General features: G+C 30.1%; 1 protein-coding gene across 1 annotated transcript in view; it reads right to left on the reverse strand.

Annotated features, from left to right (window-relative positions):
* Positions 1-25,318, reverse strand: part of Nep1 (M13 family metallopeptidase neprilysin 1) — a 74,108-nt gene that overhangs the window by 5,304 nt on the left and 43,486 nt on the right. The window contains exons 4-11 of the mRNA XM_076394447.1: positions 20,230-20,274; positions 14,287-14,448; positions 12,765-12,848; positions 11,819-12,024; positions 4,973-5,152; positions 4,705-4,916; positions 2,725-2,941; positions 1,372-1,554 (exon numbers count right to left, since the gene is read on the reverse strand). Coding sequence (XP_076250562.1) covers positions 1,372-1,554; positions 2,725-2,941; positions 4,705-4,916; positions 4,973-5,152; positions 11,819-12,024; positions 12,765-12,848; positions 14,287-14,448; positions 20,230-20,274 — 1,289 coding nt within the window. The remainder of the gene's footprint in view (positions 1-1,371; positions 1,555-2,724; positions 2,942-4,704; positions 4,917-4,972; positions 5,153-11,818; positions 12,025-12,764; positions 12,849-14,286; positions 14,449-20,229; positions 20,275-25,318) is intronic.

The following is a 25,318-nucleotide window of genomic DNA, read 5'->3' on the forward strand; positions in this document are numbered from 1 at the left end:
AGCAGAAGTCACTAACATTTTACAAGTTATGCATCATATACATAGAGAAGGTTTTGAAGATCCTCTGTCAACATATTTTGAAGAAGTTTTAGCCGCAATGACAATGGACTCACAGAAGAGGAACAACTCGTTGAATTTCACATATTTCTCAAGAATTAGCTGGAAAATCAACTACGTCTTTAAGTTTAGACAAAATAAATAAGATTTTGTTATCTGCTCAACTGCAGGATTTGGTTTTCAACCTGGATCCAGTCCAGTGAAGATCTATAGGGTTTACTACAACCGTACAAAGAAGCACATAAAGACGACAAGAAAAAAAACAGTCACAATCATTCCGTTAAAATAAACTTTGTATTATTACATTTGTATTTTCTAAGTGCATATAACTTTGTAACTTGGGTACTATAGGTGTTTTTTTGTATTTTATCAACATTTTAGTTGCTATAAATAAAAATAAATTTTATATTTATGTACATATGCACATAGATTTTTCTTCATTACTGAATAGACAAATAAATTCAACTATAAATCTAACAAAATTACATGCTTTTCTCCTTTTAACCCATACATCTATGGATCATCCCTCGTCAACCGCGGTTTCACCAACCGCTGCTATCTTATCGGAACGTAACCCCCGCGGATAACAAGAGATTACTATATACTCAATTATTATTAAAGAAACAAGTCAGAAAGTTAACAAAAGTAGATTAAAATGAGGGCCCGCTAGGATTTTTTCATATTATCAAAGCTTAACCTTTTAAAAATACATCTTTAAAAAGGATTTTTCAACATTTAAAATATATTCATGTGGCACGTATTAACGAAACTCTAGACGTGTTATTCTCGAAACTACTTTTTTTCGAGACGATTGACATGATATCTCAAGTTCTACTAAATCGATTTACTTCAAATTTGGTGAAGTTTTTTCTATACATTCTTCTATTGTAAAAAAGTCGAATAGATTTTTTTCAGCTGCTCGAAAAAATATTACATTTGTTTACCACTGTCGAATTCCTTGAAAAAATTAAAAATCCAAGCTTTGAAAATATGAAAAAATCGGTTTTTTGAAATTTCTAGACTAGAATACCTCCTTAAGAAACATAATTTGAAATGACACCTCACATGAGGTTTACCAGGTTGCAAAATGGTTGGTTTTTGGTTATTATAGAGACTAGTCATGAAAACGCACTTGAACTTTGAAGTTTGGTATGTGAGCAAGAAGCAAAAATATTTATGCCAAAAAAACATTTTAAGAATTCCCCTCTATTATGATCTTATCAATTATGTTAATATGATTACCATCTAATTAACAATAATTGTGATAATGATTCGAAAAACATGTTAAATAATAATAATTGCACTTGTACATACCGCTGCATATTCTTTCATTAATTGTTCCTTATCTGTTATGAGTTTTGGATATCCAATTCTTTCATTCATCGCGTCCGCCTTCTCCTTGGCAACCGCTCTAGTTTCATCGTCCATCCAGTCGTTTTCTGCTAGTAGCTCGTTGAACGCTTCCCGTATCGTGTGGATCATCTGGAGTGCCGTCTCCTTGAATAACAAAGCAAGTGTAACAAGCCATTTAATACTGTTTACTTTAATTAATACTCGATAGTGACTTGATTGTGGAAAGTGGATTAAATGACTCTAAACAACGCTCGCAACAACAAGAGGACGACATAATGTTTTATATCTTGATTATTTTTAAGCGTTAGAAGTTAAGATTTGATTTCTGTTGACTTGGCCTAAAAACAAAAGTATAGTTTCTTGCATTTTTTTTTACATTTGTATAGAAAAAAAAGGAAAATGTTTTACAGGTTTTCTCGTCCTCTGTTTTAGACTTATTAAATTTGGAAAGTTATAAACGGCTTGAATATAAATACAATTTATGAGAAAATAAATAACGTTTTTTTATCTAGTTTTTTGATCTCGATATTTAATAATGACTGTCAGTGGCATAGCGATTATTTAGGACTAACAAGTAAACATTTAGAAAACAAAGATACCAGACCTAATAACTGGATATTGAAATATATCTGGTAGAACATGATAATATATTTTTCTAATAATAATAATTCTCTAATAATAATTTTAAGAAATATTCCTATAAGAAGGAAATTTTAAGAGATTGCTTCCACCTTCACTTTCACTAGCCATAACTGTTTTTTGGAAATAATTTTCATATATTAAACTTCTCTTTGCGAACATAATCTACGTATTACAATATTTGGACTGGGGAATTATTGAGGAAAGAAGTTATAGGAAAATGTATTAATCCTATTGCTAGAAGATGCAGATGTTTTTTTTTATAGCTTTATGTCGCTCTAATCAACCCATTGGTTCGAGGGATACCCATATGTTTGTAATAAAAATATTATTGTCTAAATAAAAACTGACCAAAGAGACAGTTTGGAAACTGCACATCATTTGAGAAAATTTGTACCACGTGCCAAAAACTGAGGATTTGTATAAAATGCCCTTATGATTCAGTGTATAACAATGTATTGGTAAGATCTTATTGGTTATATAAAATCGCTAAATTACAATTTAGTGAATTTAAGGTATTCCTTATAAATAAACAAAATTAGTAAATTCACAGTAATGAGAACTTAGAAAGGGTGATATATTTAAAATAAATTTATGGGTTTAATACATTTTCATTTACTTCCAAAGCATCAATAATTTTATAATAGATTAAATTAAATTAAACAAAAAACTTACTTTACTGTCATGGTTGAAGTTGTCTCGTATAAACAAAGCACCCACTGCCATGCCTAGTTTCTTGTTGGTCCACTCAACGCACTGTGACCACCGATGCCTTTCGCTTAACACTCCTTGGAGAATTTTACGAAACTCCACTCTTTCCCTTTGATAGTCATCGATCATGTGCGATGATAACGACATTACCAGTCTCCACAGTATATAATTGTGAACAGTGCTAAAAATAACAGTAGGCAATAACTGTGTTAGACTAAAAGGTAAATATGACAGTACTTTAGGTTTTTTCTAAAGTATTTTTTTTACTTTTGATATGCTATTAAAATTATATATTATATCCATTTTATGATTTGGCAATTTCAGCAGTGTAAAGTATGTGTTGATAATTTTTAGTGTCCTTTTTATCTTTTAACAAAATATTTATTATATAATATTTTTTATCTTTTAAAGTTAAGTTACTTTTTGTACAATTCTTGCATTGTAACTATTTTTGGGATGCTATCATTTTAAATGTAGATATAGTAGGATATTGCATGATGATATCAACGATACTGATGTTACAGCATAAACTAATCAACCGCAATTAATTACGATAGAATATGGGATCCAGTGAAGGTTTGAATGAAACTAACTATGGAAATTTGAGAAAGTAGTGGTTAACAAGTATATAGTCGATATTTTAATTGAAATTAAAATTATTTTTCGTTATTTAAATAGAATTATTTAATATTAATACTGTTAAACGTTACTTATTTCGAGTGAGTTCCTTTTTTTGTCAGGATAAATACGGTATTTTCGTTGGTTGCACACAAGTTATATAAAAAATAAGAAATCTACCGATTAGGCGTTCAGGCCAGATTTCACAGACGGTAAATAATCTTGTTGGCACTTACAATTTTGGTTCCACTGGAACCAGTTACCAAACACCCAAACCAAAATATTGAGATTTATCTTGAATATGTAAAATTGTATTAAACATCACAGCTATATAATGCTTTCTTTTTATGTATAATATTTTGTATTATATTCCGACCTTCCTTGTTAACATACTTATTTTTTATTATATTTTTATAAAAATATTTAATAGCGGTTTTGGACGTAACAAAGGGCGCCTAAGAAACTAGAAGATATATTCGTAGTTGACCATTAACGCCCATTAATTGTATTAAAAAGTATAAATCAGAAATGAAGGGAGGTTGAACTGAGTCTTTTATACTTCTTGGGTTCTGTTTTACGCATCTCGATGGTAGGTTAAATTAGAAACATCATGTTAGACAAAATGCAGAGAAGATCAGGCTTAATATTAAACAACTGGTTAGTCGAAAAAAGATACTCTCAACTTGACTTAAAATTAAAGAGATTGGTTTAAGCTAATTTGGACCTATGGGTGCAAATATGGGGTTGGACTAAAACATCAAACCAACAAGTAATCTAGCGCTGCCAAACTAAAATTCAATGATTAATTATCAATGCTTATCGGTACTTAATCCACGAAGACGTACGACGGCCTCGAAATCAAATGGATATACGAAATTATTCAAAATTTTGCCTTAAAACATTATGGACTGATTTGGTTAAATGTTTGGATATATCAGACTTCATTCTGTCTCTTTTAACTAGAGTAATGCTAATTAGTAAAATGAGAAAGAAAATTGCTGAGAAAATGAGTTTAAAAGGTATTTTATATTTTTATAACCTGAATATGGAAATACGTTCGACGGTGTTAATGACGTGCATTGGCTGTTTTATTGGAAGGACTATGTAAATGTAACTCTTTACTTTAGCTTAAGTAGTTTAGATTTATTTTAATTTGGGAAACACATACTGATGATTGAGATTGTACTAGGCATATCTGATGTCAGATGAAATTTATTTTAAAAAAATCTTTGTATCAACCTTTAAACTTAACTTTTGTGAACTTTTATACTATGGGACAAAACCGAAATTACTTTCTGACCAACTCAATATGACCTTTAGCCTTACCGTCTATCACTTTGAGCTAGGATCTTGCCCATTTCCACAAAGTAAGACAAACCGTAGGCCACGACGGGTTCATCTTCGTTGATTTCCGCATCCAAGAACGACCGAAAGTACTCCAACCAGTTCATCTGAGGAACGATCTGTTGCAGCTCTTTCAGTTTTAGTTTCCGGTAAATCACGCTGGTATCGTGCCTATCTTGTTCCGGTAACGAGGCCTGTAATCATTCACGTTTTGAAATCACAGTAATTCGCACCGGATCGAGGGTAGTACCTCAGCCAACTTCCTTTCAAAATCTATAATTTTTTCTAGTTCGTCTCCTGCAGTTGTTTTGTTGGCGCCCAGCAGCACCGCGATGTTCGTCATGTATTTGTGGTACGCCTTCATGTCGCCCTCGCTACTTGATTTTAAGTAATAATCCCTACTGGGCAATGCTAAACTCATTTGATCCATCTGAAAATCAAATATTTTGATTATATTTTATTATTAGATTGATGGGATTATGTGGAAATAAATGGTTCGTAGGCAATTTGTAAAACAGTAAGCTATATTTTAGTTTAGGTATTATTATTTTGACACCTAAGCAAAAGCTTATCTACACGTGTTGTTATTAAATATTTTGGGCTATTTTGTCATCATCGATTGAAAATTCTTTAACTAAAATACCACCCTAACACAAATAGCGATTTATTTCTATATATATCTAAGTTTTGTTCAACGATAGAGTTAGAATGGGAAGTTAAAGATATATCCACCACATTTCAAAGAAAAATTTTCTAAAATTCAATTAAAACAAAGCAAGTTATAAAAAGCTAAAAGATAATCGTGATTTTAGTAAATTATATACACAATAATTATCTAATTAAATAAATGTTCATTAATATAACTATAAATTAATATGTCTGGAAGAAATTATACTTCTGAAATAGTTATGGACAAGAATTAAGAGAATAATTTACAAAAAAACTTCAGGCAGATAGAAATAAAATATTTGATTTGGCCAAACAATGGCCTATTTAATTTTACTAAATAGGCTCAAATTAGTTCTTATCAGCTTTTACCAACAAAAAATTTAAAAACCACTGGTCTTCAACTTAAAAGGCCCTACATTGATTTGTTAAAAAGAAATTAGACCAGTTGAAAATAAAATATAACTATAGTGGCTTCTTGGCACAGAACAGAACTTTTTATTTACAAGCCATAAAAATAATAAACATTCTTCATAAAAACTCCGAGGCTCTTCAGCTTATTATTTAAAAAATTCGCCTGACTGAAGAGACTAATATAAACTACTAAATCTTGAATTTGAACATAACTACAGCTTATCGTTGGTTTAGTCAGTCAGTCTCAAAAAATGTGGTGAAGCTTGGACGATAATCCGAATTAACATTCAACAATAAACTGTTATTGAACAAGCACATTTTGAAGCCAGTGTTGACCTGACACCGTGTAAATGTGGCGTTGCAAATCTAACGTTAATATGATCCAAACTTATCAAAACAAAGTTCTCCGCAGCATTGTTAATGCCGCATGGTACACTGGAAATGAGGACATCCACAAAGACTAACGGAGAGCGAAGAAATTCAAAGGTTTGTGAAAAAACATCAAGAAAGGTTGTGTGATTGCTAAAATGACGTACAATACGAACAACGTAAAGTACAAAAAATTACTATAACTGCTCGGTAACTGTGGACTCGGAAGTTAAAGAGACAAAACCCCTTTGAACTAATATAGTTGTGTGAAGACTGTTTGGTGTGGCATGTTTCAAAATTATGTGCACCTGTGTTTTATGCATGTGCATTTGTGTTTTATATTTGTTTTATAGAGAGAAAAAACCTAATACCAACACACCAGTTTGGGTTTATTAACAAGCACTCAATAATTGACCAGGTCCACAGAAAGAATGTTATTGAAAAAGCTTACGAAAGTAAAAAAGTATGCTCAGCTATATTTTTAGATGTAGCACAAGCCTTCGATAAAGTTTGGCATGAAGGCCTTGTTCATAAAACTACAGAAAATGCTACCAAAACAACACACCGAACTATTAAAATCATACATTACAACCAGAATGTTTAGAGTCAAACAAGAAGAAGCTACAATAAAAGAAAACAGGTGTACCACAAGGAAGTGTACTGGAACCAATGCTTTATCTACTCTACACTTGTGATATACCACAAGTGGATAATATTATGATGGCTACATTTGTTGGTGATACTGCGATTATAGCTGTCGGAGACAATAGTGAAGAAGCCTCTTCTCACAATAGTGAAGAAATCTGTACATGTGCAGTTCACCTATAAACAGACCGTACAAGCACCAATAACATTAAATAACACTATCATTAAATATAGCAACAACGCTAAATATCTTGAAATGAATCTCGATGCAAAACTTCGCTGGAAGGAACATATAAAGAAAAAAAGAAAAGAACTGGAATTGAAATATAGGAAAATGTACTGGCTAATTGGGAGAAAATCACAATTATCAGTACATAATAAATTGCTATTATATAAGCAAATACTAAAACCTATATGGACATACGGAGTTCAATTATGGGGATGTTTTGCAAAGAGTAACATAAATCAAATACAAATTTTTCAGAACAAAGTCCTGAGAGGTATTGTGGGTGCACCCAAATACTATAGGACTGATTACCTACATCGAGACCTTTAGATACCCACAGTCAGTCAAGAAATCAAGAGAATTGCAAGGGAGCATAAGGAAAGACTCCATTCTCATAAGAATATTGAAATATTGCAATATTGGATACCACCAGAATAGGACACAGACTCAAAAGAATTAAACCATCTGATCTTGTGTAGTGTTGTGTAGTGAGGTGCATATATAAAAAAAATCAGCAGTGACATGTATAAACATTATTTCACCAGAGACTGAGATAGGGCCGATGGGTCCTCCTAGGTATATACCTAGATTTAAGTTATCATAAAGACAAATTGTAGGTTAGACGGAAACGACTAGTAACAATATATTAATTAAATAATAAGAAAAATATTTGTTTTATTGTGTAACATATGTGCTTTTAAATAAAAAACTAGGCTCTACTATTATAATAATATGTTACTTTTCCGGTATATCAACACATTTATTTTCATCATAAAATATGTCGAATTAGGAGACAAGAAAATATTATTTGAATCATTTTACAATGGTTACTCATGTCGAATGTTGCTGATAAAAAGTTTGTTAAAGTTTAAAAAACAATATTGAAAAACTGTAAAATGAGGTTTCATGAAATAAATTAAGGTTGCTATCATAAAGATATTAGAAGATACATTTTCAGAAGGTCAGAAAGTTGCTTTCAATAAAAGAAATGGTAAATTAAGTAGAAAGCAGTTGGTAAAAGTTGATCAAAGAGATAAAAAAATGTTCTTCAAAACAGACATCTGAGAGATTGTCTTGAAAGAAATTATGTTGATGAACCAAGTCGTATTAAAAAAAAAATTTTTGTACAAGAAATTCGAATTAATTACGATACTAATCACTAAATTTAGTCGGATAATATATCGTATTGGCTGTGAAATTATGACAAAAAAACTTAACAAAATTCAAAATGGAAATATACATATCCATGAATAAAAACGCCAAATTTCCATAAAAATATCATCTCTAACGGTCGAAAATCGAATAATACCGTTTAAATCACCTCCCCAAAAGTGAGTGGTTATTGGTCCTCCAATATTTGTTAGTTAATTGACAGTCCATTGTTTACGGCCGACCAAAATTTCAGAGTTAATAATATTATATTGGTATTCTCCGTGCCACTGTCAGTTCCCGTTCATTTGATAATTGATATTCAATAGGATTGAAATTGAAAAAAGCGCCTCATTGGACAAATAATTAAATCGATTATGAACGACGAAATATTCAGTTTTTTTAAATTAAACTTGACTTTTATTTAATTAATTTCAATGATGGTCAATATAATTTTAAATTGTTTTTGCCAATCTGTTATTTACGCTTTATGGATGTACGGAAAGCTATCTGAAGTGCCACATTTCGATGTTGGTAGCAGCACCGTGTTTAACAGTGAAATTTTATTATGTCAAATTTTAGTTGTCAGAAATGATTTAAAGAATATTTAAATAGGATTTTTTCAATAAGGGTTGGTGAGTATTGAAATTAAATGAAGCAAGCTGTGCGTGAGTTATTTATAAAATCAATTTTTATATCTGCAAGGCTCATGTATGGAATATAATATAGTTATCGCCGGTAAACTGCTGAAACCACATGTTATTTACATCAATATCATGAATGTTAACTGGCAGAGCATAACATCGTTCTCTGGCGTTTGCCATTGACGATGATAGGTTCATAATGAGGCCAGCCTAAAATCTGTACCAAACAGTAACTTTGTGTTAATTAATGTCCTGAATTGGCATAGCTATTTATAAAGTATACCAAATATATCGGTAATTGCTTTCCGGTTTTTATAACGGATTTGATACATATGACATTTTATCCTACTGATATTATTCTTATACACATTCACATTTATACGGAGAGCTATATCAATTGTTTACCGATATGGTTATTTCAAATTTGGCCACCAAAGGTTGGAGAGTTGATTTTGAAAGGTCACTGCGTCTGTCCTAGAATGCAACGTTTGCTGTGACAAACGCCCATTTTGAAGTTTTATCATACAGGCATATTACTTAATCGTGAAACTTGCCATGGTGATTTGGTATCTGTGATATGAATAATAAATTGAATAGATTTCGATAAAAGAGAATAACCATATCGTGCTGCTAATATCAACCTGTTATAATGAATGAAATAAATAGAATCATGAAAATGTAACAACATTATAGCAAAGGAAGTGCATTATAAAAATTGACCTTTTGTGGCTACTATTAGACGATTTATATTTCTTTTGAATTATGAATGACAGCTATCTCGATTTAATACAATATAAACTTCCCAGGATGATGCTTCACAAAAACAGAAACTACTTAACCAAATGGTCATTACTTGGAAGACCTATAGGGTTTTCTTTTAAAAAATGTTGTGGTACATAGCATCAATCTTCCTATACACTTTATTCTTGTTAATAGTACAAAATTGATGTAATTCCATTTTTGTCATCGTCTAAATGTTAATTATAAATATCATCTAGAATAGTAATGGAATAATCATAATTTAATTGTTTATGAGTGTCATTTTGTAGTTATCCCTATTCATATTTTGCAAAATATATTTTGAAAGAAGCGTGTAAAGCGTATCAAAACGGTTCTTTTTATAAATTGATAACACTATGTTACTGTGACCATACGAGTTTTGACCCCGACATGTTACTCTGACTCGTTCAGGCTCACATTAGCTCTTTTTCTTAAATTCACTTTTCAGTTTTTGCCGTTTTTGAAATATTACTTTACATTTTATAACTCAAATAAATATTATGTTTAAAAATATAGTCATGTGAAAAATGTAAGTATAACTAAATAATAAAGCCGTGAAGTTGTAATTGATTTGTTTAATTCTGGCTAATCTTTAACGACTAGAACATCAATAATCATTAAAAATAATAAGTGTGCATATGTTGAAATGTGTTATCGGTCTTTTGATAACATTAACGGCTGCTTTCGAAAGAGCTGAATTATCTGTAATGAATTCTGTAATATAATTTCTAAAACAGGTCAATTGAAAAGTCCCCGGCTTGACATATAGATGGCGCTATTAGAATTAAATCCATATGTTTTTAGTTAGCCGTAACTCTCAAAAGATGGGTGTATAAATTTGACAGCGTATCATTAGTTTGTGAATTATAGCATTTTGAGTGAAGCAAACTTTTGTTATTGTGAAAAAAACGGATAAAAAGAATTTCGCATGTTGATAAAATATTGCTTTTTGAAGGGAAAAATACAGTTGAAGCAAAAACTTGGCTTAATGCTGAGTTTCCGGACACTGCCCCAGGAAAATCAACCACCAAGGATTGGTATGCTAGGTTTATACGTTGTGAAATGAGCACCGAAGACGGTGAACGCAGTGGACGCCGAAAATAGGTTGTTACCGACGAAAACATTAAAAAAATCCACAAAATGATTTTGAATGACCTGAAACTGAATGAAATATCAGACACTCTAAAGATCAGCTAAACGTGTACATATCATTCACGAATATTTGGGTATGATAAAGCTCTGTGCAAAGTGTGTGCCGCGCGAGCTCACTTTTGACCAAAAACAACGACGAGTGGATGGTTCGGAGCAGTTTTGGATCAAGCGTAATAAACCCGAGTTTTTGCATGGATATGTGACAATGGATGAAACATGGCCCCATCATCTCACTCCGAAGTCCAGTTGACAGTTATCCGAGTGAACTGCACACGATGAACCCGCTCCAAAGAGTGTGAAAACGCAACAGTCGGCTGGCAAGATTAGGGCGTCTGTATTTTGGGATGCGCATGGAGTAATTGTCATTGACTACCTTGAAAAAGGAAGGACCATCAACAGCGACTATTACATACCGTTATTGGACCATTTGAAGGACGAAATCGCCGAAAAAACACCAAAACAATGCACCGTGTCACAACTCAGTGAAAACGATGGCAAAAATCCATGAATTGCTTCTTCATCCACCGTATTCTCCATATCTGACCCCCAGCGACTATTTCTTATTCTCCGATCTCAAAAGAATGCTCGCTGGGAAGAAATTTTCGTCGAGTGAAGAGGTGATCGCCGAAACTGAGGCCTATTTTGAAGCAAAGGTCAAATCGTATTACAAAAATGGTATCGAAAAGTTGGAGGGTCGCTATAATCAGTGTATCACCCTTGAAGGGAATTATGCTGAATAAAAAAAACTAATTTTGTCAAAAAAATGTGTTTATTATGGTAGGCCGGAGACTGTTCAATTGACCTGTTAGATATAGTTGGGTATAGAAGTTGAGCAAATTTCATTCAACCTACGAAAAAGTTGTAAAAAAATATGAAAGAACTATTAATGCTTGATAACACACATTATTAATTTAAACATCATCTAAGTAAAAACAGAAACTTCAAACTTTGGTTCACCATTTTGTCCTTAAATTTAATTAAGAAATTAACGATGTGATAGCTTAGAAATCTGCTTTACCTACCGCCTACACACTTCTTACTTTGTGCGCACCTGGATGATGTTAACGGAGCTGTTCTTGTCGTCTGGACCGATCCACTGCTCCACCAGGAAGCCTTCGTTGTATATACCACGGATCCGACCCAGTAGCACCTCGATGGAGAAATCGGGCGGTTGCCATTGGCCCTTGGTCACCGGCCAGCCGCCGAGGATGTCGAGAACTTCCCGGATCGGTTCGTCTCCAACCTTACGAATCTGAACTGAAAATTGACAAGTGTAGTTATCTTTGAAATAATTTGTTACACATTTCACCATTAATGTAAATATCAATAATAAAATTAATTAATAAATTAATATTATGGGGACCACCTCGTCATGTATTAACATAAATGGCAATCGAATCCAATCCAAGTAGAATATACATGGCTCCAAGTTTTGAATTTGGTGGGATCAGCTTGAGTTACTGAAACCTAATAAAACCATCATGGGGATCGTTATCGACTACAGTTAATGCGTTTGAGACGAGTACTGCTAAAATGATCGGAATACCAGCAAAGACACAAAAATATTATTCTTCAGCATGACAACGCTCGATCACATGTGACAAAACCGGTGAAAACGTACTTGGAAACTTTAAAATGGGAAGTGCTAACCCACCGGCCGTACTCTCCAAACCTTGCTCCTTCTGATTACTACTTGTCCCGACATATTAGTCATGACCTGTCTGAGCAGCATTTCACTCCTTATGAAGATATGAAAAAATGGGTCTATTCGTGGAAAGTCTCATAAGATATATCGTTCTTTCGAGATGGAATTCGTAAATTGCTTGAAAGATGGGAAATACTAGCGGCTATCGATGGACAACATGTTATAAAATATATGCTACCAATGTTTCAAAATAAAGCTTCAAATTTTAAATTAATTTATATGCCTATACAAGGTAGAAAAAACCTGAATAATTGGTTAAATATACAAGTTATTGCAAATTCCAGATACTTACAAATGTCCATACATGTGTTGTAAAACATTTTTGCCTTGCGGGTTGCCTCATTGTCTTCTAGCGTTATTGGCTCTTCTAAAACACCTGGGATAAAACAATAATAAAATTAAAAGCTATTAATAACATGTATTAATAACGGTACATTTCGAAACTACTCATATTAGATATGGTACTTAATTGTAAATGATGTATAATAGCATTACTATTAAGCTTGTCGAATATCGTTGATCTGAAATTAAAGTTCTTGTTAGAATTTTATATTTCTATTAGTTTTTTCTAATATGCAAATGATAAAAAGTTTTTTTGCTATGTTTTTTTAATGTGTTGCTTACCGTTATTACAAATGAATAGCACATAATCTGACAAATGGAACTATTGGGAGCATTAAGTAAAATATTTTGTCGAGGTTAAAAAGTAACTCTGAACGATGATGAAAAAACATATTTTGATATGATCACATGAGTATATTATTAGTTATATTGTTATAGACTATCTGTATAAATGGCAATTAGAGTTGCTACATTTGGCTACAGAAATGTGAATTCTATAACTTCTTTTGTCACTTCGTCATAAATTGTAGCGTGAAAAAATTGTGGAGGTAGTGTTCTTGATTCAAATCTGTTGTGAGATGTGAGATCTGCAAACGTATCACTTTTGATTTGGAAGTAATTGTTATAGGCATAAAACTAATATCTAAAAAACTTTGAATCACCCAGAAAGGCTATTGACCAAAATATGTGATATACATGTTTTGAAACATTCAAATTATTCAGCGCAACCACGTTTTTTAAATTGATTGACGTAGTTAAGATTGATCTGATGGGAGGTTGTTATTGTAAATAACAATAGAAGTTACTAGAAGTTTTTATTTTTCATGACATTCCTGTGAAATTGCTTGCTTTGATTTTGATGTTTTAAAATGAATGAGTTTTGAGTATCAATATTCGTTCGACTTAGCTAAATTAGCGGCATAGCTTAAACCTTAAGCTAATAAATATACCTTTGGTTTTTACGTAAAGTATGTATATTAATGTTAATAGATACTTCTCAGAGAGGAGGTGTTTCTAGCAAATGAAATTCTACCAAGTCATTAAAAACACTGGCTGTTAATCTTTAATAAAATTAAAAAAAAACCTAGGTACTTCTGCAGAAAGAGTAATGTAAGTTAAAGTTTCTTTTTTTTGTCAGTTACGTAGTAGCACAATGCTATTTATTTACCATTATGTAAAATATCTGAAGACACGTACATTAAAATTTCATCCTGAAGTATTGAAAAATTCTCGAAAAAAAATTAAAATGATAATATAGTCTTCAGGGTGCCCAGATGAGGCCTTTGAAGAAGCCGATGAAGTCGTTTTTCTAACATTTTCAAAAATGATATTATTATAATGGAAAATTATTTCAGTATGAAAAGTGAGAAAATTTCGAATATTCTTTAATTTAAGTTATAAATAAAAATAGTTTAGCTAGTAAGAAAATAAAAGCTGAAGAGAAGATATATTGAAAAGGTGTCTGGTAATACCTTTGAGGATCACTTGCAATTGGTCCGCCATTACTTCGAACGTGCTGATCGAGCTTTTGTCTTCTGGAATGACGTGTTTTCTATTCCATGTGCCACAAGCGTATTGGAAAAAATCTACACAGGGGTCGGCGTTGTGGTCCATTGCAAAGAGTAACGATGATGCTATTAACATAGTAACACGTAAATAGTCTTAATTTCTTGCTCATAAGCGTATATATTATGGAAATTGACAAGATTAATACATTATTTATATTAATTGGCACATATTGATGATTTTTTACTTTTAAAGTTGATATCATTAAACTCAGATTAGCTTTCAGCGCTTTCTTCATAATTTCGGTGTTTATGACTAGCATATTATATTAGATTACTTGAAGGCAACATTTTTCTGAAAGGATACATTGCTCCACAACATCTCCGGATTTAGAGCAAGCGCACTCTCCTGCATAGAATAAACTATATGAAACTATATTGTCTTCCTTTTCTAACGGCGGTCCATTCTTTTCGAATCGATCGGTACGGTCGATCAGATCAGAACAACAAAACAATCTAGAATATTTAAATTTTGTGTTACATTAATAATTCTATACTAATAATAATTAAATTGTTGTGTTATTTTTGATGGTCTAACATACATTGGTGTTAAAATATGGAAGAACAAGGGTAACTGCGGAATGTAAGGTTACATTTTTAAAAGTGATAAAATATAAAATCCAAACTGCATCAATTTTATTTATAGTGGGAATTTTAGCTGCCAAATTTATAACAGGTCATTTTCAACGGCCTGGAATAGATATCAAAATAAGCCAAAATGTAATGATAACAAGAACAGCGAAGAAAATGATTCTTTTTGTATTGGAAGTAGGCAACTCATTAATGGGGTTTGTCCATCAAGAATAGTAGCAAAAACTCTAGTAACTGATAATAATTAAGCATTTATTTTAAACATAATAGATTTTAGTGATATATTTTATGATTTAAAATTTATTTTATAGCTAAGATGTAGCTAGAATTTGTTGAGACTAAAAGTCGAAGAATGTGAAATTCAGAGAAGAAGAAATTAGGCATTTTGCTAAGATATAAGAACAGTGTACAGTGATACTTTGAAATACTATATTTGCTAATAAAAGTAGACTTGGATCAAATAAACAAAGTATAAAACTATCACCGACACCCTAATGATCTAATGACAAGGAATGCATTATTATATAAGAGTATAGGTAAATAAAGAGATTTTTAGGAAAATTTAACTGCTTTTATATACGATTATAGTGGTGCCTTTTTCGTTTGGTTTTAACTATATTGGCTGTGTTTTTATAGTAATGTTTATTTATATTATTCTTGGAGTTCTTGTTAATTCTTCAAATATGTAAATTTATTTAAATATGATATTTTTATAAAAATAGGAAGGCATATAGAAATTATTTTTATTATTTCATTTTATTCAAAAATTATTTAAATAAAATATGTTATTGCAAAAAATTTTCAATGTTTATTTCCGTCCTTATATATTGTTTCAACATTAAATCAATGATTTATCATATTTGTGTATTTTTATTTATAAAAAATAATGAAAATGTATAATATGATGTTTTTATAAAAACAGAATAGCCAGACATATATTAATTATATTATTATTTCGTTTTATTCAATATTTTAAATAAAATGAGTTAACTCCAGAATTTTACCATTTTTATTTACTTCCTTAACCTATTTACCTGCTTAATATATTCGACATTAAATTTAATAATCACGATAAAAAATAAGTAAATAAAGCTGTATATACGCATGCGCCAAACTCGGATTATTTTCTGTTTTAAAATTAAATGGAGCCAATATGTGTATACGCCAAATCTGGAGATGTTGAGGAGTAATGTATCCTCTTTCTGTACAACTTGTAAAGTAAAAAGTTGCTGTGGAAATAAGTGTTTTCGTTGGTGGTCAAATGTTGAATACTGATTACACCGGCTGCTATTTATTACAGTTGTTATTTTTTTGTCGCAAATTAAGTGCTTGAGAACTTTTTTCGTTTTTATCATTAACAGTGCCAAAGAGCAGATGATCTGAGTTAGATTATTAAAGTCAATCAAATGTGAGTTACCTTACGTGCTAACCGCACTGATGACCATCGAGATACGGAAAATGATAGAAAATAATAATTGTATTGATGTCTTACAATTACATTCACAATCGTTTGTCAATATTATAGAGCATCAAAATACAACGGCGAATCTACCAGGAAAGTAAAATAGCCCAGTATAATTGTACTAATGGAGAAATAAAATTGGCACAATTGGCCACATCACCTTTTACGCTCATTTTAATTATTTATTGGTCCGTATTAAAAAATATTGTAGGCGATAAATTGGGAAAGTATCAAATAACCAGTAACAAAAACAACTGATCTATTCAGAATTATAATAAGTTACATTCACCAACGGCAGGGCGGTTATATCAAAATGTTAATGTTTACAGATTCAATTACAACCAACCAATAACTAAAAAATTACTTGGATGAACCCAGAGAGACGTTATTGTCAAAACACTTAATAGCCCTCTCTTGTTCCGATCTATAAATACGCTTTGCGAAGAAATTAACGGGACACCATCCATTCTCTGAGTCTCAAAATAAATATAAAGGGACAATATCTAGTCAATAACCCATATGGTTCGCGCAAATATACCGAATTGCCTATAATATATTAGTTACTTCTCAAGGGCGGCGTTTGGTTCAACGCATATTATACGAGAAAATTTCATACCCATTTTCAATATATTATGCCATAAAAGATTTTGATGACATTTAAGTTTGTATCAAAATTAGCTAACGAAACATTAAAGAATTGCAGATACAAAGAAAATTTATCATTTACGAGGGAACATCATGTTAGACAAAAAACAAAACACATTAGAACCAAAATAAAACAACTATACTGGTTAGTCGGAAGATTCACATCAAGTCAACTTGATCTAAAATCAAAGAGGTTGATCTATAATACAATTATAAAGCCAATTGGGACCTATGGGGTGCAAATATGGGGTTGCACTAAAAATTCAAATCAATACGACGCTGTCAAATCAAGGTTCTTCGATTGATTACCAATGCCTATCGCTACGTAACCAACGAAGAACTGCACGATGACCTGGAAATCAAATGGATTTGCGAGGTTATTCAAGATTTCGCCTTGAAACACGAAAGAAGATTACTAAATCATACTAATGTAGAAGCAATACTGCAGCTGGACAGCGGGCAGGATGTCAGGAGATTGAAGCGAACCAAACCATACGAACTTATATAAAGTGTATACCTTTAGTGTAAACTATAGCTATAAGTTATTATAATTTTATAATTGAGGAATACATATTGATGTATTTATGAGGAATACATATTGAAGTACAAATGAAATGTAGTAATAAATTAATTTATAATTAAGATTGTACTAAGCGTGTCTAATATAGATGTTATAAAAAATTACTAGGAGCGCTTACAAATCTATTTTATGAACAATCTGGATGTGGAAATTGATAGTCATTGTTACAATCTAATAGTGATGCGAACTATTGTCTAAGAACTACAAAATGTTCATCAACAAAATGATTTAGTCAAAATGTTCAAAATAACATTTGATCGAATTCGACCTGATCATAATATTGTCATCAAATTTAACAAAATATTCACCAACAATAGACGAAGGCTATTGTTATTGTCGGAAATAATTTGCAAGATAAATATTGATGTGATACTAAGTTTGCAATACTTTTAAAATTTACATAATTTATTAGCATATGATGATTGTCTTATATTTTTTAGCTAAAATAATATATCGATATCAAATGTTGCGTATGCGTTTATAGCTATTCGGTAATCTATATATTAATCAGGTTGTCGAACATTTTGCCTCTCTTTTTTAACGAAAATGGGTGTATCTGTGAAATCGATCGGTGTGAAATTTGGCACTAAAGAATTTTTAGACCTAAAATGTTTGTGTAATATACGCTACAAATAAATAAATCCCAATAAAATGAATTACGCCCAAATCAAGCAACCAGAAAGAGCCGTCAAATCAGTGATACAAAATATATAGGCGCTGTCAGCTCCAATTCTTATACGGCAATTAATGTGTCCGCTTTATCGGAAGGTATATACAGAAAGTAATTAAAGATAAACCCGACATATGCGAAAATTTCATTCCACATAGATAGAAATTATTCTTTTAATCAGCCTGGTGTATTTATTGTTTTTGAAATATATATTTTAGGTGAGAAATATGGGTAAAAATAAAATAAAAAGTAAAAGTAAAAATAAATACAATATAAAGAGATTCATATAATACATAAATGAAGTAATGAAATTATGTAGCAGTTAAAATGAAGCTACATATTTTGTATAGATGGAATACATATACTAAGACGAATCGAAGAAATTCTGCATTATTCGCAGTAAATTTGTAAACTCTTAAAAACATTGATAAGTGTTTAATGTTATAAAATATGGGATTATATAACATTTTTTTGGTTGAATTTTGTATCAATTATTTTGATTATTTTACTTATAGACCTAAGTTTTGAAAAATCAATAGTTAATTTAATGATTATAAATAAATTACATAATACATATTTCCATAAAATATAATATAACATATAATTCGTAAAAAATAAAGTACATAATTGTAGTCATTTGTATTTTAATATACATATTAAAGTCAAATATCAATTTCAAAATTGTTTTATTCAAATATTCTCTTTTTCATATACAAATATTTATTATCCATATTTATGTTTATAACATAAAATAAAGAAAGGTCCTGTATACTTGTATTTGATGCTATGAAGTTGTTATAGTTCTGAAAATAATCTTACTTATGATACTTTGTTATAAAGTTCAGTGGCGTAATAATTTTAACTCATCAATACTTTGTTGATTATTGAAACTTTATGGATAATAGATTTAATTAAATGCCATTAAAAAAAAGTTAGAGAGTGTAATATGTTTTAATATACAAACATTCATTATTTTAATTAATGTTATATATCAAACACATTTCTGATCTTATATTGAGAATATTGTGAAAACAAGTTTTTAAATTTATTTAACATTATTTTTAAATTGGTCCCTTTATCCTGTTAAGAGATAAACATGATTAACATAATAAATTGAGGTCGAATTTCGACCACAGGATGATTACTAGTGTTATATTATTATTTTAATTGCTCCTTGGTAACTATTCTTGTTTTTAAAATTGAATAAGTTGAAGTTGGGAATAAATTTAGATTACTTGGTTCTTTTGTGCGCTTTTATAAACTTTAAGCTTTTATTAAACTAATTGGAATTTGAATACATTATGTATATTGTTCAGTTATATGATTATATTTCTGAATATATATAGCATTCCTCATTATATATCAGCAGTCCAATTTATGTAAAATTTCTTCAGTAGCTCGTTATATGTATAATTTTCTTTGATTTACTGGACAGTAACTTTTACCGTGATTTACTAAATGATAAATACATATTTTCTTGTTAACTGTTTTACAGTACAGATAATTGGAAACTTTACAATACAAACTGAGCATTGATTACGATTAACATAAAAACTAAAAAAGAACAGTCTTCCTCTATCGCTCATCGGTCGGGAGCTACACAAACCGAATTAGGTTAGTTTATTTTTTCCATGCACGCTCTGCTGTCGTCGTCGCTCGTTGCCGCTAGCTCGCATGGAAAGCGACATTATTACACAACCAACAGGCACCAACAAAAGGAAATGGAAATCGTCAGACGATACGAGAACAATTTGTTTGCAGTGGCGGGCCCGACGGCACGAAAATTAAATTTCCTCAAAGTTTAATCTGGTTAAGAAGTAGCGAATTCGACTTATTTACGGAGCCCCAGCCACGCGCTGAATGGGAAACGGGACGAATGCAAAATAAAATTACGTGACTCACCTGTTCTGACGCATTCCTCCGTTAGACAAACTCTCGGTTTAAACTCTGAAAAAGAAATAACAATATCAGTATTACTTCTCTGAATATTTCCTTATTTTTATATATAAAAAATTCGTTGTACATACGTCACGTTGTTTGTCCGCGATGAACCGATTTTAATAAAATTTTGCATAATGTGTGCAAAATCTCAATATCTATTAATAATATAATCTCAATTTATAGCTGTAATATTTTGTATTGCAAATTATTTAGCAACTATATGACAAAGAATTATAATTATATGTGAGTTCCATAAGTTCCGTAAGAACAGATAATGGTGTAAAGTATTCTATCGGTTTTATTAAGTAAGCATCAAAGAGATGTTAAGTAAGACAATTTCTGCACTGTTGATCATGTAAAAAATTAATTAATTTAGAGTATTTTCTCAGACATACAAAATAATTAGTTGGATCATAATTGGCTTAGTAATCGGGCTATTTTGGCAGCAAAGAATGTTGATGTTGAGGAAATTAAATTCCAGATACAACAGTTGCTGCTTGAATGTTCTAAATTCTCTAGATATACCCCAAATGCCACTACATAATCTTTGGTTGAAGACTGATTAACCAATTATTCTTCTGCGTCATTTGAATCCTCATCGATTATGCAACGGTACACGTTTGGTCATCAAAAAGATCATCGGAAATATTGTTGAAGCAACCATTTGGACTGGAAAGTTAAGGAGAAGTGGTCTTGTTTCCACGTATTCCAATGATACCGTCAGAATGTATGGTACCTTTCAAAAGACTGCATTGTACTACATTTCTCATTCGTTTAACTTTCGCCATGTCTACAAATAAGTCTCAAGGCCAAACAATGTCAATTTGCGGTTTAGATTTGGAAAATCCATGTTTATCCCATGGGCAACTATATCATGCTCACGTGGTTAACCAAGAATATTGTGCAGCGAATAGTGCTGAATTAAATTGAAAATGTTTATAATTCAAGATTATAAATATTATTGTTAAAAATGAAGAATTATCTACCCTACCTACCTCATTTACAAATTTAAATGTTACATGTTATCAACTAGCAACTTTTTAATTTACTCATTTATTACAAACTTGTATATGAGATTAATAAAATATAAAATTCAAAGTTCTATGTCGATTTGTGCTTAAAACCAACTTTACGAAATTGTATCAATCATTTTCAAATGTTGATGTCATGTTCAAATCTCAATTCCGTGGATTTTAATACCGGATATAACGTTTTCGTTTTTTTTTATATATTAACATATATATTCTGTTAATAGTTAAAGAATCGCGTGACAATTATAATAAGGATATTTGTTACTTTGTTCATTGTTTTAATACATAGGAAATATAAAAAGTCGGGTAATTAAAATATCTAATAACTAGCGTTATTATGTTGCATGCTCACGTGGTTAACCAAGAATATTGTGCAGCGAATAGTGCTGAATTAAATTGAAAATGTTTATAATTCAAGATTATAAATATTATTGTTAAAAATGAAGAATTATCTACCCTACCTACCTCATTTATAAATTTAAATGTTACATGTTATCAACTAGCAACTTTTTAATTTACTCATTTATTACAAACTTGTATATGAGATTAATAAAATATAAAATTCAAAGTTCTATGTCGATTTGTGTTTAAAATCAACTTTACGAAATTGTATCAATCATTTTCAAATGTTGATGTCATGTTCAAATCTCAATTCCGTGGATTTTAATACCGGATATAACGTTTTCGTTTTTTTTATATATTAACATATATATTCTGTTAATAGTTAAAGAATCGCGTGACAATTATAATAAGGATATTTGTTACTTTGTTTATTGTTTTAATACATAGGAAATATAAAAAGTCGGGTAATTAAAATATCTAATAACTAGCGTTATTATGTTGCATGCTCACGTGGTTAACCAAGAATATTGTGCAGCGAATAGTGCTGAATTAAATGGAAAATGTTTATAATTCAAGATTATAAATATTATTGTTAAAAATGAAGAATTATCTACCCTACCTACCTCATTTACAAATTTAAATGTTACATGTTATCAACTAGCAACTTTTTAATTTACTCATATATTACAAACTTGTATATGAGATTAATAAAATATAAAATTCAAAGTTCTATGTCGATTTGTGCTTAAAACCAACTTTACGAAATTGTATCAATCATTTTCAAATGTTGATGTCATGTTCAAATCTCAATTCCGTGGATTTTAATACCGGATATAACGTTTTCGTTTTTTTTATATATTAACATATATATTCTGTTAATAGTTAAAGAATCGCGTGACAATTATAATAAGGATATTTGTTACTTTGTTCATTGTTTTAATACATAGGAAATATAAAAAGTCGGGTAATTAAAATATCTAATAACTAGCGTTATTATGTTGCATGCTCACGTGGTTAACCAAGAATATTGTGCAGCGAATAGTGCTGAATTAAATTGAAAATGTTTATAATTCAAGATTATAAATATTATTGTTAAAAATGAAGAATTATCTACCCTACCTACCTCATTTATAAATTTAAATGTTACATGTTATCAACTAGCAACTTTCTAATTTACTCATTTATTACAAACTTGTATATGAGATTGATAAAATATAAAATTCAAAATTCTATGTCGATTTTTGCTTTAAATCAACTTTACGAAATTGTATCAATCATTTTCAAATGTTGATGTCATGTTCAAATCTCAATTCCGTGGATTTTAATACCGGATATAACGTTTTCGTTTTTTTTATATATTAACATATATATTCTGTAAATAGTTAAAGAAACGCGTGACAATTATAATAAGGATATTTGTTACTTTGTTCATTGTTTTAATACATAGGAAATATAAAAAGTCGGGTAATTAAAATACCTAATAACTAGCGTTATTATGTTGCATGCTCACGTGGTTAACCAAGAATATTGTGCAGCGAATAGTGCTGAATTAAATTGAAAATGTTTATAATTCAAGATTATAAATATTATTGTTAAAAATGAAGAATTATCTACCCTACCTACCTCATTTATAAATTTAAATGTTACATGTTATCAACTAGCAACTTTCTAATTTACTCATTTATTACAAACTTGTATATGAGATTGATAAAATATAAAATTCAAAATTCTATGTCGATTTGTGCTTAAAACCAACTTTACGAAATTGTATCAATCATTTTCAAATGTTGATGTCATGTTCAAATCTCAATTCCGTGGATTTTAATACCGGATATAACGTTTTCGTTTTTTTTATATATTAACATATATATTCTGTAAATAGTTAAAGAAACGCGTGACAATTATAATAAGGATATTTGTTACTTTGTTCATTGTTTTAATACATAGGAAATATAAAAAGTCGGATAATTAAAATATCTAATAACTAGCGTTATTATGTTGCATGCTCACGTGGTTAACCAAGAATATTGTGCAGCGAATAGTGCTGAATTAAATTGAAAATGTTTATAATTCAAGATTATAAATATTATTGTTAAAAATGAAGAATTATCTACCCTACCTACCTCATTTATAAATTTAAATGTTACATGTTATCAACTAGCAACTTTCTAATTTACTCATTTATTACAAACTTGTATATGAGATTGATAAAATATAAAATTCAAAATTCTATGTCGATTTGTGTTTAAAATCAACTTTACGAAATTGTATCAATCATTTTCAAATGTTGATGTCATGTTCAAATCTCAATTCCGTGGATTTTAATACCGGATATAACGTTTTCGTTTTTTTTATATATTAACATATATATTCTGTAAATAGTTAAAGAAACGCGTGACAATTATAATAAGGATATTTGTTACTTTGTTCATTGTTTTAATACATAGGAAATATAAAAAGTCGGATAATTAAAATATCTAATAACTAGCGTTATTATGTTGCATGCTCACGTGGTTAACCAAGAATATTGTGCAGCGAATAGTGCTGAATTAAATTGAAAATGTTTATAATTCAAGATTATAAATATTATTGTTAAAAATGAAGAATTATCTACCCTACCTACCTCATTTATAAATTTAAATGTTACATGTTATCAACTAGCAACTTTCTAATTTACTCATTTATTACAAACTTGTATATGAGATTAATAAAATATAAAATTCAAAGTTCTATGTCGATTTGTGCTTAAAACCAACTTTACGAAATTGTATCAATCATTTTCAAATGTTGATGTCATGTTCAAATCTCAATTCCGTGGATTTTAATACCGGATATAACGTTTTCGTTTTTTTTTATATATTAACATATATATTCTGTTAATAGTTAAAGAATCGCGTGACAATTATAATAAGGATATTTGTTACTTTGTTCATTGTTTTAATACATAGGAAATATAAAAAGTCGGGTAATTAAAATATCTAATAACTAGCGTTATTATGTTGCATGCTCACGTGGTTAACCAAGAATATTGTGCAGCGAATAGTGCTGAATTAAATTGAAAATGTTTATAATTCAAGATTATAAATATTATTGTTAAAAATGAAGAATTATCTACCCTACCTACCTCATTTGTAAATTTAAATGTTACATGTTATCAACTAGCAACTTTCTAATTTACTCATTTATTACAAACTTGTATATGAGATTAATAAAATATAAAATTCAAAGTTCTATGTCGATTTGTGCTTAAAACCAACTTTACGAAATTGTATCAATCATTTTCAAATGTTGATGTCATGTTCAAATCTCAATTCCGTGGATTTTAATACCGGATATAACGTTTTCGTTTTTTTTTATATATTAACATATATATTCTGTTAATAGTTAAAGAATCGCGTGACAATTATAATAAGGATATTTGTTACTTTGTTCATTGTTTTAATACATAGGAAATATAAAAAGTCGGGTAATTAAAATACCTAATAACTAGCGGAAATATCTACTGAAAATAGTCGATCTTGTCGGTCAAAAAAAAAAAAAAATCAAAAAAACTAGTGATGAAAATAGTAATTACTATTTTACTGAAATGCACGTTTCGAATAGTTTTCTATTCGTGATAACAGAGGATACATTATTCCTCAGTCATTTTAAAAGAAAATGTGTTTTACAAAAATGTT

This window comes from Rhynchophorus ferrugineus, unplaced genomic scaffold (genome assembly GCF_030347505.1).
Source record: "Rhynchophorus ferrugineus isolate W39M unplaced genomic scaffold, kcgeb_rfMv2 rfM2, whole genome shotgun sequence".
Classification (NCBI taxonomy): Eukaryota; Metazoa; Arthropoda; class Insecta; order Coleoptera; family Curculionidae; genus Rhynchophorus; species Rhynchophorus ferrugineus.